Here is a 14,209-nt window from a genome sequence, read left to right as displayed (position 1 = left end):
CCCATGTGTGTTGACCTTGTACACAGCTGGTAAAGAGACTAGTGGTGAGAAGATTGGCTGATGCACACAATTCTATGCTTAATGTGTATAAACATACAACACGTGTGAGTGCATATACGGTTGAAGTCAGAAGTTTACATACACCTAGGTTGGAGTCATTAAAACATGTTTTTCAACCACTCCACAAATTTTTGTTAACAAACTATAGTTTTGGCAAGTCGGTTAGGACATCTACTTTGTGCATGATGCAAGTAATTTTTCCAACAATTGTTTACAGACAGATTATTTCTCTTATAATTCACCGTATCACAATTCCAGTGGGTCAGAAGTTTGCATACACTAAGTTCACTGTGCCTTTAAACAGCTTGGAAAATTCAAGAAAATTATGTCATGCCTTTAGAAGCTTCTGATAGGCTAATTGACATCATTTGAGTCAATAGGAGGTGTACCTATGGATGTATTTCAAGGCCTACCTCAAACGCAGTGGCTCTTTGCTTGACATCATGGGAAAATCAAAAGAAAACAGCCAAGACCTCATAAAAAAAATTGTAGACCTCCACAGGTGTGATTCCCCCTTGGGAGCAATTTCTGAAGGTACCACGTTCATGTGTCCGAACAATAGTAGGTAAGTATAAACACCATGGGACCACACAGCCATCATACCGCTCAGGAAGGAGATGCATTCTGTCTCCTAGAGATTAACGTACTTTGGTGCGAAAGGTGCAAATCAATCCCAGAACAAACGGCAAAGGACCTTGTGAAGATGCTGGACGAAACAGATACAAAAGCATCTATATCCACAGTAAAACGAGTCCTATATCAACATTACCTGAAAGGCCGCTCAGCAAGGAAGAAGCCACTGCTCCAAAACCGCCATAAAAAAAAAGCCAGACTACGGTTTGCAATTGCAAATTGCACATGGGGACAAAGATTGTACTTTTTGGAGAAATGTCCTCTGGTCTGATGAAACAAAAATAGAATTGTTTGGCCATATTGACCATTGTTATGTTTGGAGGAAAAAGGGGGAGGCTTGCAAGCCGAAGAACACCATCCCAAACGTGAAGCATGGGGGTGGCAGCATCATGTTGTGGGGGTGCTTTGCTGCAGGAGGGACTGGTGCACTTCAAAAAATAGATGGCATCATGAGGGAGAAAATTAGGTGGATATATTGAAGCAACATTTCAAGACATCAGTCAGGAAGTTAAAGCTTGGTCGCAAATGGGTCTTCCAAATTGACAATGACCCCAAGCATACTTCCAAAGTTATGGCAAAATGGCTTAAGGACAACAAAGTCAAGGTAATGGAGTGGCCATCACAAAGCCCTGACCTCAATCCCATAGAAAATTTGTGGGCATAACTGAAAAAGCGTGTGCAAGCAAGGAAGCCTACAAACCTGATTCTGTTACACCAGCACTGTCAGGAGGAATGGGCCAAAATTCACGCAACTTACTGTGGGAAGCTTGTGGAAGGCTACCCGAAACATTTGACCCAAATTAAACAATTTGAAGGCAATGCTACAAAATACTAATTGAGTGTATGTAAACTTCTGACCAACTGGGAATGTGATGAAAGAAATAAAAGCTGAAATAAATAATTCTCTCTACTATTATTCTGACATTTCACATTCTTAAAATAAAGTACTGATCCTAACTGACTGAAGATAGGGACTTTTTACTAGGATTAAATGTCAGGAATTGTGGAAAACTGAGTTTAAATGTATTTGGCTAAGGTGCATGTAAACTTCTGACTTCAACTTTTTCTGAAAACTGTGTTCTGAACTTCTGACTTGATCAGATGAGGCCCCTTCAAAATATTTACTCAGTAAATAAAGTCCTCAGGATCTCTCCCTGTCTCTCATATACACAAACACACTGTAATTAAAGGTGACAAACAGAATCGCTCATTAATGAGTTGAATAGCAGAGACGGTATGTGAGAATCCAGTATGTGTATTCCCAGTCAAGTTTAGCTGTAGCTGGTCACACTAAGGCCCATGAATAAATCTCACCATGTACAGTCAGACTTTCAGGTCAATCCTGATGGGATTAAACCCCAGCCTGAGGCGGAGTTGAACTCTGACCTTTAGTAACCCCTGACCTCCCAGTGACCTCTGGATCCTCTCTTTCCATAAACCAAGCTTGGATTGTGTGTGTGGGGGAGGAAGGGTGATGTTGGCGTTCCTCTTAGGTGTGTGTGTGTGTGTGTGTGTGTGTGTGTGTGTGTGGTGTGTGTGTGTGTGTGTGCGTTCATGTGTTCGCCTATTTGTGTGTTGGGTGTGTGTATCCTGTCCTCTCACCTGTCGTAGTGAGACACAACGCTGGGATTACAGGCATTGTCTCTGCAACACACTCATTGTCTCTGCAACACACTCATTGTCTCTGCAACACACTCATTGTCTCTGCTCCCAATGACAGGCACATGTTGTATACTGTGTGTGGGTGTGTGAGTGTGGTGTGTGCGTGGATGCACATGCATCAGTGTGTGTGTGAATGGCCTTGTCTTTCACACTTGTGCTTGCAGAGGACATCTCACATTCCAGGGGAGAAAATAGAGTAGGCTGGTTATACAATCACCCAGAAGGAATGTAATATGGCCGCTGTCCTTTGTGTCTGATTAATCCCAATGCTATTCACTGGGAAGTCAAAAACATGAAGAAAGATGGGATTTCAAACCTAGTATAAGAAATGAAACAAAAAGAAAGGACATTCACATGAGCAACACATGGCCGAACTTCACCCATTCTTTACCAAGTTATCCAGCAACCTAGATTAATGCATATAAAACATGTAATGGTGGTTTCCCAGACAGAATTATTCTATTTCTAAACTAACACACAGTAGACGTTGTCCTTTGGAGGTGCTTCTTAGTCCAGGGAGATCGGCCCATAGAGAACCACCTGTTTTCCAGGGAAATCAGCCCATAGAGAAGCAATTGTTAGTCCAGGGAAATAGTCCCATAGAGAAGGACTTGTTAGTCCAGGAAAATCCTCCCATAGAGAAGCACTTGTCAGTCCAGGGAAATCCTCCCATAGAGAAGCACTTGTCAGTCCAGGGAAATCCTCCCATAGAGAAGCACTTGTCAGTCCAGGGAAATCCTCCCATAGAGAAGCACTTGTCAGTCCAGGGAAATCCTCCCATAGAGAAGCACTTGTCAGTCCAGGGAAATCCTCCCATAGAGAAGCACTTGTCAGTCCAGGGAAATCCTCCCATAGAGAAGTACTTGTCAGTCCAGGGAAATCCTCCCATAGAGAAGCACTTGTCAGTCCAGGGAAATCCTCCCATAGAGAAGCACTTGTCAGTCCAGGGAAATCCTCCCATAGAGAAGCACTTGTCAGTCCAGGGAAATAAGCCCATAAAGAAAGGAGCTACACAGTACACTCGTTGTAAAATAGTTTTTATAAAAAAGGTGCTATCTAGAACCTAAAAGGGTTCTTTGGTTGTCCTCATAGGAGAACCCTTTGAAGAGCCCTTTTTCGTTCCAGGTAGAACCCTTTCCACAGAGGGTCCTACATGGAACCAAAAAGGGTTCTCCTACGGGAACAACCAAAGAACCCTTTGGAACTCTTTTTAAATATTTGTGAAATGTGTGACCACTCAGCCATGGCCTCAAATAAGTGTCTTCTTAATAACAACTAAGAAGCTACTAGCTACTAGTACCTTCACAGAGCTCAGATAAGTATCTTCTTAATTAAGGATCAGGCCCTTCTTTTCAATTTCCACCTAAAATGACATACCCAAATCTAACTGCCTGTAGCTCGGAAGCAAGGATTTGCATATTCTTGATATCATTTGAAAGGGAACAATTTAAAGTTTGTGGAAATGTGAAATGAATGTAGGAGAATATAACACAATAGATCTGGTAAAAGATAATACAAAGAAAAAAACAAACGTTTTCAATTTTTATTTTTGTTGCATCTTCTTTGACATGAAAAAGGAAAGCCACACATTCAGCTAGGAAGCTGGAGGTAATTTAGATGTTGTCCACAAGAGGGCAAAGTTTCAGACTGATAACTTCAAGAATGAGCAAGCTACATGACAATTTAGTATAAGTCACCCAGGTGTCCCGATTTGCCCAAATCGTAAATTGATACATTTACTATAGAAAACATACAAAAATGCTATGCTAATACCAAATACAAGTTTAGACACTCCCAGGAATGTCATACATGATGGATCATTAGGTTCCCTACATAAAATGTACTAACAGGAGACGCAAGAAGAATGCTGATCCAATGTCTCCAAACACAGAAGTGAAATATTTAAGATAAGGGCCAAGTTAGCAGCCAACAGTGATCTAAAGTCATAAGTGAACACACCATAAACTACACACAAAGTAAACAAATAATAATCTAATTTACACACTATTTACAATGACCAAGTCCCAAGTCTCTTTCTGCTGTAAAGCACTTCCCATCCTCTACTTGTAGGCTGCCTGGGTATTCACACCTCTAGATGGCAGGGCGGGGGTTTGTTGTGGAGCCAGAGAGAGCAGCAGTCAGACTAAGTGGGGGATGGAGGACTTGAATGTGATCTCTCTAAAGTCAGTCTTTACCACTATTGAAGATTTTTTTTAAATCAGTAAGAACTCAAGTTTATTACTTATTTTATTGAACCTTTATTTTAGCAATATATCAAATAAACAACACAGCTATAAACATATATTATATAGAGTAGGAGGAACACTCTGGTGAAGTGTGTGTGTATCAATTAATTGTTTATTTTTATGAATTAACCTTTATTTAACTTGGCAAGTCAGTACAAATTCTTATTTTTAATGACGCCTACCCCGGCCAAACCTGGACGACGCTGGGCAAATTGTGCGCCGCCCTGTGGGACTCCCAATCACGGCCAGATGTAATGCAGCCTGGATTCGAACCAGGTACTGCAGTGTGTTAGACCACTTTGCCAGTCGGGAGCCCAATGTGTATTGTATGTTGACTTTGACATGTTGTGGCTTTCGAATGCCTTGTTTGCTGTTCATACACATATTTAATTAGTGGTTATATTGCATAAATGTCCAAATGCCACTCGACTCATCGGGAGCTAGCTGGTTAGCTGAAAGATTTGTCTTCACACAAAGGGTTTCCACCTACTCACGTAAAGCACGGTTTCAAAACGATAGGTGGTCATTGGACAAAGATACAGTCAATCAAGTGAACACCGCCCGTGTCATCCGCGCACAATGATGTCGTGCCTTCCTGGCTAAAATTGGCTTTCCAGTGGATATACTGAATGCAGAACGATATAGCAAAGGCTGGTTACTTTTTAGAGTGGCTGAGGAATACATACAAACGTAATTTCACTGGTTGAAACAACGTTTAGCGTTAGATTTCCACAGATTTCTTTCTTTGAGTGGAAATACAAAATCGATCGTGCATACTATATGGACATTTTTAGGATATGAAAAGGATTTTATCAAACAAAACTACACTACATTTTATCTCTGGGACCCTTAGGATGGCAAATCAGAGCAAGATTTCAGAATGTAAATAAATGATTTACCTTCAGATGTGAATGTATCAAACCTGTCTCTGTGATAAAAGTGTTTTGTGGTTGTGCACTCTCCTCAAACAATAGCATGGTATTTTTTTGCTGTAATAGCTACTGTAAATTGGACAATGCAGTTAGATGAACAAGAATTTAAGCTTTCTGCCCATATAAGACACTTATATGTACCACATTTTTTGTTGTTGTTGTTTAAAACAACGTTTTAGTCACATTATGCATATCGAGCAACAACTGTCCCGTGGACGGGACACCGATCCATAAGAAGTTTTAACAGGAGCTAATAGTACCTTCACAGAGGTGGAGAAATCAGACATTTCTTGTCCACAATTCTTCTCTCCAGGAATCAAGACTCGTATTTGTAAAGCGTCTCGGAGTAGGAATATTGATCTTGGATCAGATCCTCCTGTCCATGATCTAAAAGGCAAAACTAATCCTAGATCAAATCAAATCCAAATTGTAAACAACAGGTGTAGACAATCAGTGAAATGCTTACTTACGGGCTCTTACCAACAATGCAGAGAGAAAGAAATTGAAAGAATAGAAAAATAATATCATGAGGAATAAATACACAATGAGTAACGATAACTTGGCTATATACACAGAGTACCAATACTGAGTCGATGAGCAGGGGTACGAGGTAATTGAGGTAGATATCTACATATAGGTAGGGATAAAGTGACTAGACAACAAGGATAGATAATAAACAGTAGCTGCAGCGAATGTGAAGAGTCAAAAGAGTTAGTGCAAAAATGTTCAATCCAGATCGTCCGGGTAGCTATTGGTTAACTATTTAACTAACTATTTATCAGTATTATGGCTTGGGGGTAGAAGCTGTTCAGGGTCCTGTTGGTTCCAGACTTGGTGCATCGGTACCGCTTGCTGTGCCGTAGCAGAGAACAGTCTATGTCTTGGGTGGCTGGAGTCTTTTACATTTTTTAACGGCCTTTGTCCGACACAGCCTGGTATCAGCACTACTCTGAGACACTTGATACATACGGCCCCAGATCTTGTTGCGTTTCAATGTGACTTTGTTTTATGGGAGTGGGGGGCCGGGGCAGGCTGTGTGTAGTCCCTTCAGACAGACGGGTTGACTCCCACAATGTACCAATGTTCTAACATACACGTCTGTACTTAGACATCAGTTTGGCATAAAGGAGAGGGCACTGCCTTATCCGCTGGCTGCCCTAGCGTAAACATCCCCCGGACACAAAATAGTAGCTAGCTAGATGGAGATCACTGAGGTTATTTTTAATGAGTGCATTTCACAAGTGACTAGTTTGCTTCAACTGCCTTCACTAAAACTACTTGAAAGGTTTTGCCTGCAAACTTTGGTTTAGAATCATGACCTTCTGGCATGTCTGCCTACAGGCTATGGTAAGAGTTTTTCATGAGCACAATTCCTGCCTGCATTTTCATCTCCGGCTAGCCAGTACTCGTGATTTGTTGGGAGAGTTGTCTGTCTGAAGAGGACCCTCACACATTTTTTTCTCTCCCCTTTTCGAAGTTACCAAGACAGTCCATCATGATTCCCAGACCCTAGTCACAGCTGTTGCCTACACTCTTAGAAAAAAAGGTGCTATCTAGAACCAAAAGGGTTCTTTGGTTGTCCCTATAGGAGAACCCTTCGAATAGCCCCTATTAGTTCCAGGTAGAACCGTTTGGGTTTCATGTAGAACCCTTTCCACATAGGATTCTACCTGGAACTCAAAAGAGTTCTACCTGGAACCAAAAAGTTTTCTACTGAGGAACCAAAAAGGGTTCCCTAATACAACGATAAGGACTTTGATTACTGTTACGGCACTAAACATTGTATCAATACAGTAATGTAAATACTCTAGAGATGGTCACAGTGATTGACAGAGAATGTTGACTCCTGTATTAGAGACAGAGATGGACTGACATGAGAATGTATTGTAGTATACACTGTTCACATCCAGATGAATGTCTGAGGCACCCACATAGTCTTCAGTGGAGTTAACTGAATATTGAGGTTGAATTTTAAGTATAACAGGAAGGATTTTCATCTCATTGTATAATACATAGCCTTGGTGCCAATCTGGCTGCCACACTGGCCAGCTTGAATGTAAATGATTTCTGGCATCCTGTCCTTTGTGCAATGGGTATTTATCCTCCTACAAATGTCAAAATATTTTTTTCATCTTTCTATCTCTAAAATACTAAAAACGTGTACGTAAAATGAATTATGGGCACATTTCTCAAAGGAAAATGTTATTTAGAATAAAAAATGTACAACATATCAACAATTCCCTCTGGGCAAGTTTGGAGAATCTAAGGATCACAAGCTGAAGAAAATTAGTTGGCAAAAGTCTAAGTTTGGGCAAATGGCATTTGAAGACAAGTACACTGAATTTAGACTACCAAACACCAAACCCTATTTAGACCTGATCACCATCTCTTCAAAGTAAGTTACTACATACAGTACAGCTCTGGAAAACACTGAGACCACTGCAAATGTATCAGTTTCTCTGGTTATACTATTTATAGCTATGTGTTTGGATAAAATTACAATTTTGGTTTTATTCTATAAACTCCTGACAACATTTCTCCCAAATTCCAAATAAAAATATTGTCATTTAGAGCATTTATTTGCAGAAAATGACAACTGGTCAAAATAACTAAAAAAAAGTGCTGTGCGAGACACTGTGGCTTGTAGGCCCCTCCAGGTCTCACACCCACTGGGAAATTTGGTGGAGGATCGGTGATGATCTGGGGGTGCTTCAGCAAGGCTGGAATCGGGCAGATATGTCTTTGTGAAGGACACATGAATCAAGCCACATGCAAGGTTGTCCTGGAAGAGAATGTTCCCCAACTCTGAAGATTGGTTTTTCCAGCAGGACAATGCTCCATGCCACACAGCCATGTCAATCAAGGTGTGGATGGAGGACCTAGAGGCGAAAGAAACGCACACCTATTTAGGCGAGATGCTGGCTAGCGGAGTAGAACACGTAAAAAATAAAGGAGAGCCTCACACTCTAGGAGCTCAGATGCAATAATATTTTTTGTCCAACGTTTCGACAGACAAGCTGTCTTCATCAGGGTATAATGACAAACACTGCGAGATGACTCATCTCACCAGATCAAGACCCTGTCATGGCTAGCCCAATCTCCAGACCTGAACTCCATTGAAAACCTCTGGAATGTGATCAAGAGGAAGATGGATGGTCACAAGCCATCAAACACAGACGAGCTGCTTGAATATTTGTGCCAGGAGTGGCATAAAATCACCCGACATCAATGGTGGATCAACGTGGAGAGCATGCCAAGATGCATGAAAGTTGTGATTGAAAATCAGGGTTATTCCACCAAATATTCATTTCTGAACTCTTCCTAAGTTAAAACATGAGTATTGTGTTGTTTAAAAATGAATATGAACTTATTTTCTTTGCATTATTCGAGGTCTGACTATGCATTTTTTTTGTTATTTTGACCAGTTGCATTTTCTGCAAATAAATGCTCTAAATTACAATATTTTTATTTGGAATTTGGGAGAAACGTTGTCAGTAGTTTATAGAATAAAACAAAATTTGTAATTTTACCCAAACACATACCTATAAATAGTCAAACCAGAGAAACTGATCATTTTGCAGTGGTCTCTTAATTTTTTCCAGAGCTGTATAGTCCAGATTGTTACATTCTCTATGAAACAGGCTTTGAAATTATGGATGTACTCTACCAGTCAAAGGTATTAGAACACCTACTCATTCAAGGGTTTTTCTTTATTTTGACAATTTTCTACATTGTAGAATAATAGCAAAGACATCAAAACTAGGAAATAACACGTATGGAATTATGTAGCAACCGAAAAAGTGTTAAACAAATCAAAAAGGCTAATTACATTGCTGTTGCCCTAGGACACTCCTGTATGTGGGTGTGTCTGTTGTACTGTACCTGTAATGGTTGAGTCATTGTTACACTCGTCTTGTACAGCTGGCTTTCTGCAGTTTAGCTGTACACTAGGTTAGCAATAGAGGCCAGTACTAGGGTAGGCCGTAGGTACGTGTAGTGTGAAGTTCACACACACACACACTAGTACCCCCTCTGTGTCTGGTCATTACTATCTCACAGCCTCTCAACTGGAGAACTAATTAGAGCAGATACTAGGCTGATGAGTCAGGTTCACACACACACAGAGAGAGAGAGAGAGAGAGAGAGAGAGAGAGGCAGTGTCAATGGGGTCAGGGTGTACATGTTAGAGGTCACTTTAATAAATGATTATTTTCTCTCTCTCTCCTCTCATCTCCTCTCCCCTTCTCTCTCTCTCTCTATCTCCTCTCCCCTTCTATCTCTGTCTCTCCCTGTCTCTCTCTCACACCTTCACACACACTCTCTCCCTTTCCTCTCCTCTCCCCTTCTCTCTCCCTTTCTCTCTCCCTCTCCTCTCCCCTTCTCTCTCCCTCTCTCTCTCTCCCTCTCCTCTCCCCTTCTCTCTCACCCTCTCTCCCTCTCCTCTCCTATCCCCTTCTCACTCTCACACACTCTCTCCCTCTCCACTTCTTTCTCTCTCTCTCTCTCTCTCTCTCTCTCTCTCTCTCTCTCTCTCTCTCTCTCTCTCTCTCTCTCTCTCTCTCTCTCTCTCTCTCATCCTCTCTCCCTCTCCTCTCCCATTCTGTCTGTCTCCTTCTCTCTCCCTCTCCTCTCCCCTTCTCTCTCTCTCACCCTTTCTCCCTCTCCTCTCCCCTTCTCTCTCTCTCACCCTCTCTCACCCTCCCACTCTTCTCCTCTCCTCTCCCCTTCTCTCTCTCTCATCCCTCCTCTATCTCCCCCCAGGTCTGTTGGGCTGTAGGTGTTTCCAGTCCTCAGTAGTGAACTACAGTACTCTGCTACTAGAGGAGGACAGGGGTCTTCTCTACGTGGGGGCCCGAGGGGCCGTGTTCGCTCTCAACGCCACAGACATCTCAGACAGCACAGCTCGCACTGTAAGAGAGAGTGTGCGTGTGTGATTTCAGGGAACTTACAGTAGATGATTTAGGATCCTACCACTCCCAATACACTGAACACCTCTATTTCTAGGTTTACAAACCCACCTTGTACCATCTAGGGCTGGCACGATTACCGGATCATCGTTTAACCTACCAGTATGGATGAAGACCGTCATGAAAATGAAATAACCGTCATGACCTTTACATTTTTTTGGTGGAACTTACAGCTGACTGAAGACGGGACAGCCAAGCATTCGTGCTGTCGAGCTCATTTCCGCGGTGACATGGACTCTTTATGTAACGTGCGTCATATAGAGGAGACCAAGGCGCAGCATGTTGAGTGCTCATCATTATATTTGAATGGAAACGAACACTAGACAAAATAAACAAAATGACAGCCAACAGTTCCGTCAGGTTATACAAACTAAACAACTACCCACGAAAACAAAGGAAAAACAGGCTGCCTAAGTATGGCTTCCAATCAGAGACAACGATAGACAGCTGCCTCTGATTGGAAACCATACCCGGCCAAAACACAGAAAACAAAACATAGAATGCCCACCCCCATCACACCCTGACCTGACTAAACAGAGAAAAACCAGCTCTCTTAGGTCAGAGCATGACAGTACCCCCCCCCCCCCCCCCCAAAGGTGCGGACTCCCGGCCGCAAACCTGAACCTATAGGGGAGGGTCGGGTGGGCATCTGTACTTGGCGGCGGCTCTGGTTCAGGGCGTAGCACCCCCACCACCTGCTGATCCCCCCGCTTCTGTGTGTCCGGAGGAACCAGACCGTGGATCATCGCCGGAGGCTTTGGAACGCCAACCGCCGCTGAAGACTCTGGGCTGCGGACCGTCGCTGAAGACTCTGGGCTGCGGACCGTCGCTGAAGACTCTGGGCTGCGGACCGCCGTTGAAGATTCTGGGCTGCGGATCGCCGCAGGAGGCTCCGGACTGGGGAGCGTCGCCGGAGGCTCCGGACTGGGGAGCGTCGCCGGAGGCTCCGGACTGAGGAGCAGGCATACTCCTTGCAAGCTAAGTGCCAACCTTAGCACGACAACGGTGAGGAGCTTGCACCGAGCGCACCGGGCTGTGAGTGCGCATGGGCGACACAGTGCGCATGACCACATAACACGGTGCTTGTTAACATGGTGCTTGTTCAGTCACTCGCTCCCCACGGTAAGCACGGGGAGTTGGCTCAGGTCTTAAACCCGCCTTAGCCAATCTACCCGTGTGCCCCCCCCCCCCCCCAAAACAGTTTTGGGGCGCTGCCTCTCGGGCTCCTGTTGCTTTCTTGCCCGTTCCTCCCAGTATCGCCGTTCCGCCCTCACTGCCTCTATGTCCTCCTGCGGGCGGCGATACTCCCCCGGCCTAGTCCAAGGTCCTGCCCCATCCAGGATCTTTTCCCAGGTCCAGTCCTCTGATCCACACTGCTTGGTCCAATCTTGGTGCGTAGTTCTGTCAGGTTATACTAACAAAACAGAAAGCAACTACCCACGAAAACAAAGGGAAAAACAGGCTGCCTAAGTATGGCTTCCAATCAGAGACAACGATAGACAGCTGCATCTGATTGGAAACCATACCCGGCCAAAACATAGCAAACAAAACATAGAATGCCCACCCCCTATCACACCCTGACCTAACTAAACAGAGAAAAACCAACTCTCTTAGGTCAGAGCGTGACACTTTACAACATGATGAAACTATGTTGCGCCTTGCTGAAACAAGCAAGGTGTTGTAGCAAACGAGTCAAATGTTTGCCTAGGCTCCTTCACTGGAGCAGCAGCACATGCAGTCAGCAGCGGAGGAGAATTTATTTTATTGTTTTGATATTGAAATTATTATAACCGTACCAGTACTGAGTAATGATAACTTGGCTATATACAAGGGGTACCAGTACTGAGTAATGATCACTTGGCTATATACAAGGGGTACCAGTACTGAGTAATGATCACTTGGCTATATACAAGGAGTACCAGTACTGAGTGGATGATAACTTGGCTATATACAAGGGGTACCAGTACTGAGTAATGATAACTTGGCTCACTTCTCTTCAATGATTTGAAAGATATGACTGATATGAAAAATGTGGTCGAACTCCTTCTAGGCAGATTTGTGGGAAGTAGTGAACGAGTGTACACTTCAAGAGAAAGGAGATATTATTGGGACTCAGTGACTGTTTCTCCAGGAGCATTAGCCTACCGTCTAGTTGTACTTTATATAACATAATAATGAAGATCTGTCACTGTATCTATCCACACTAGGACAGAAACTCAACACCCTGTTTCACCTGACACCCTGCGATAAAACTGTTGGAAACCTAGTTAGCCAAGAACCCTTGCTAATGTTCTGGTCTCTCTCTCTTTCTCTCTTTGTCTCTCCCTCTATCTCTCTCTATCTCTCTCTGTCGCTCTCTATCTCTCTCTGTCGCTCTCTGTCGCTCTCTGTCGCTCTCTGTCGCTCTCTCTCTCTCTCTCTCTCTCTCTCTCTCTCTATCTCTCTCTCTCTCTCTCTCTCTATCTCTCTCTCTCTCTCTCTCTATCTCTCTCTATCTCTCTCTCTCTATCTCTCTCTATCTCTCTCTATCTCTCTCTATCTCTCTCTCTCTATCTCTCTCTATCTCTCTCTATCTCTCTCTATCTATATATATATATATATATATATATATATATATATATATATATATATATATATCAGATTGAATGGGAAGCCTCGAAGGAGCAGAAGCAGCAGTGTCTGAGCAAAGGGAAAGACGATAAGGTATGTCTTTCTCTCTTTTCTCTCATCCATCTTCTCCACTGCATCTTTCTCTCTCTTTCTTTTTCTCTGTAATATCACCTCCAGAGGTTTCCTCTCTCTTTCTGTCTCCCTCCCTCTCTCCCTCCCTCTTTCTCTCATCCTCTCTCCTAGGGAGGTTTAAATCTACTCATCTCAATATGTGTGGGATTTCTATCTCATGTATCATCCATCATAAACAGTTTAACTCTCTATCTCTCCCTTATTCTCTCTCTCTTTCTCTCTCCCTCCCTCTCTATCTCCCTCTCTATTTATCTCTCCCTCTCTCCCTCTCTCCCTCGGTCTCTACCTCTCCCTCTCTATCTCTCCCTCTGTCTCTCTCTATCCATCTCTCTCTCCCTCTCTATCTCTCCCTCTATCTTCCCCCTCTCTCTCCATCTCTCTTTCTCTCTCTCCCTCTCTCTCTCCCTCTCTCTATCTCTCTCCCCTCTCTCTCTCTATCTCTCTCGCTTTCTCTCTCGCTCGCTCTCTCTAGCTCTCCCTCTCTCTCACTCTCACCCTCTCTCTCTCTCTCTCTCTCTCTCTCTCTCTCTCTTTGCCTCTCTCTCCCTCAATCTCTCTCCATCTCTCTTTCTCTCTCTCCCTCTCTCTCTCTCTCCCTCTATCTATCTATCTCTCCCCTCTCTCTCTCCCTCTCTCCTCTCTCTCTATCTCTCTCGCTTTCTCTCTCGCTCGCTCTCTCTAGCTCTCCCTCTCTCTCACTCTCACTCTCTCTCTCTGCCTCTCTCTCCCTCAATCTCTCTCTCCCTCACTTTTTATCTCTCTCTCTCCCTCGCGCTCTCTCTCTCTCTCTCTCTCCCTCCCTCTTGTTGATATATTATCTCTCTCTCAACAGACAGAGTGTTATAACCACATCAGGTTTCTCCAGAGATTTAATTCCACTCATCTCTACATGTGTGGGACTCACGCCTTCAGACCTCTTTGTGCGTACATAGTAAGTAACCTGCAGTACAGTACACAACCTACACAC

General features: G+C 43.5%; 1 protein-coding gene across 1 annotated transcript in view; it reads left to right on the top strand.

The window, feature by feature from the left end:
• The window catches only part of LOC106577257 (semaphorin-4G), a 39,729-nt gene that overhangs the window by 3,923 nt on the left and 21,597 nt on the right, over positions 1-14,209 (top strand). Inside the window, exons 3-5 of the mRNA XM_082965462.1 lie at positions 10,295-10,443; positions 13,141-13,203; positions 14,075-14,173. Of these exons, the coding sequence (XP_082821588.1) occupies positions 10,295-10,443; positions 13,141-13,203; positions 14,075-14,173 (311 nt within the window). The remainder of the gene's footprint in view (positions 1-10,294; positions 10,444-13,140; positions 13,204-14,074; positions 14,174-14,209) is intronic.

Source organism: Salmo salar, chromosome 18 (assembly GCF_965601325.2).
Source record: "Salmo salar chromosome 18, fSalSal1, whole genome shotgun sequence".
NCBI lineage: Eukaryota > Metazoa > Chordata > Actinopteri > Salmoniformes > Salmonidae > Salmo > Salmo salar.
This window is presented reverse-complemented; position numbering and strand designations above follow the sequence as displayed.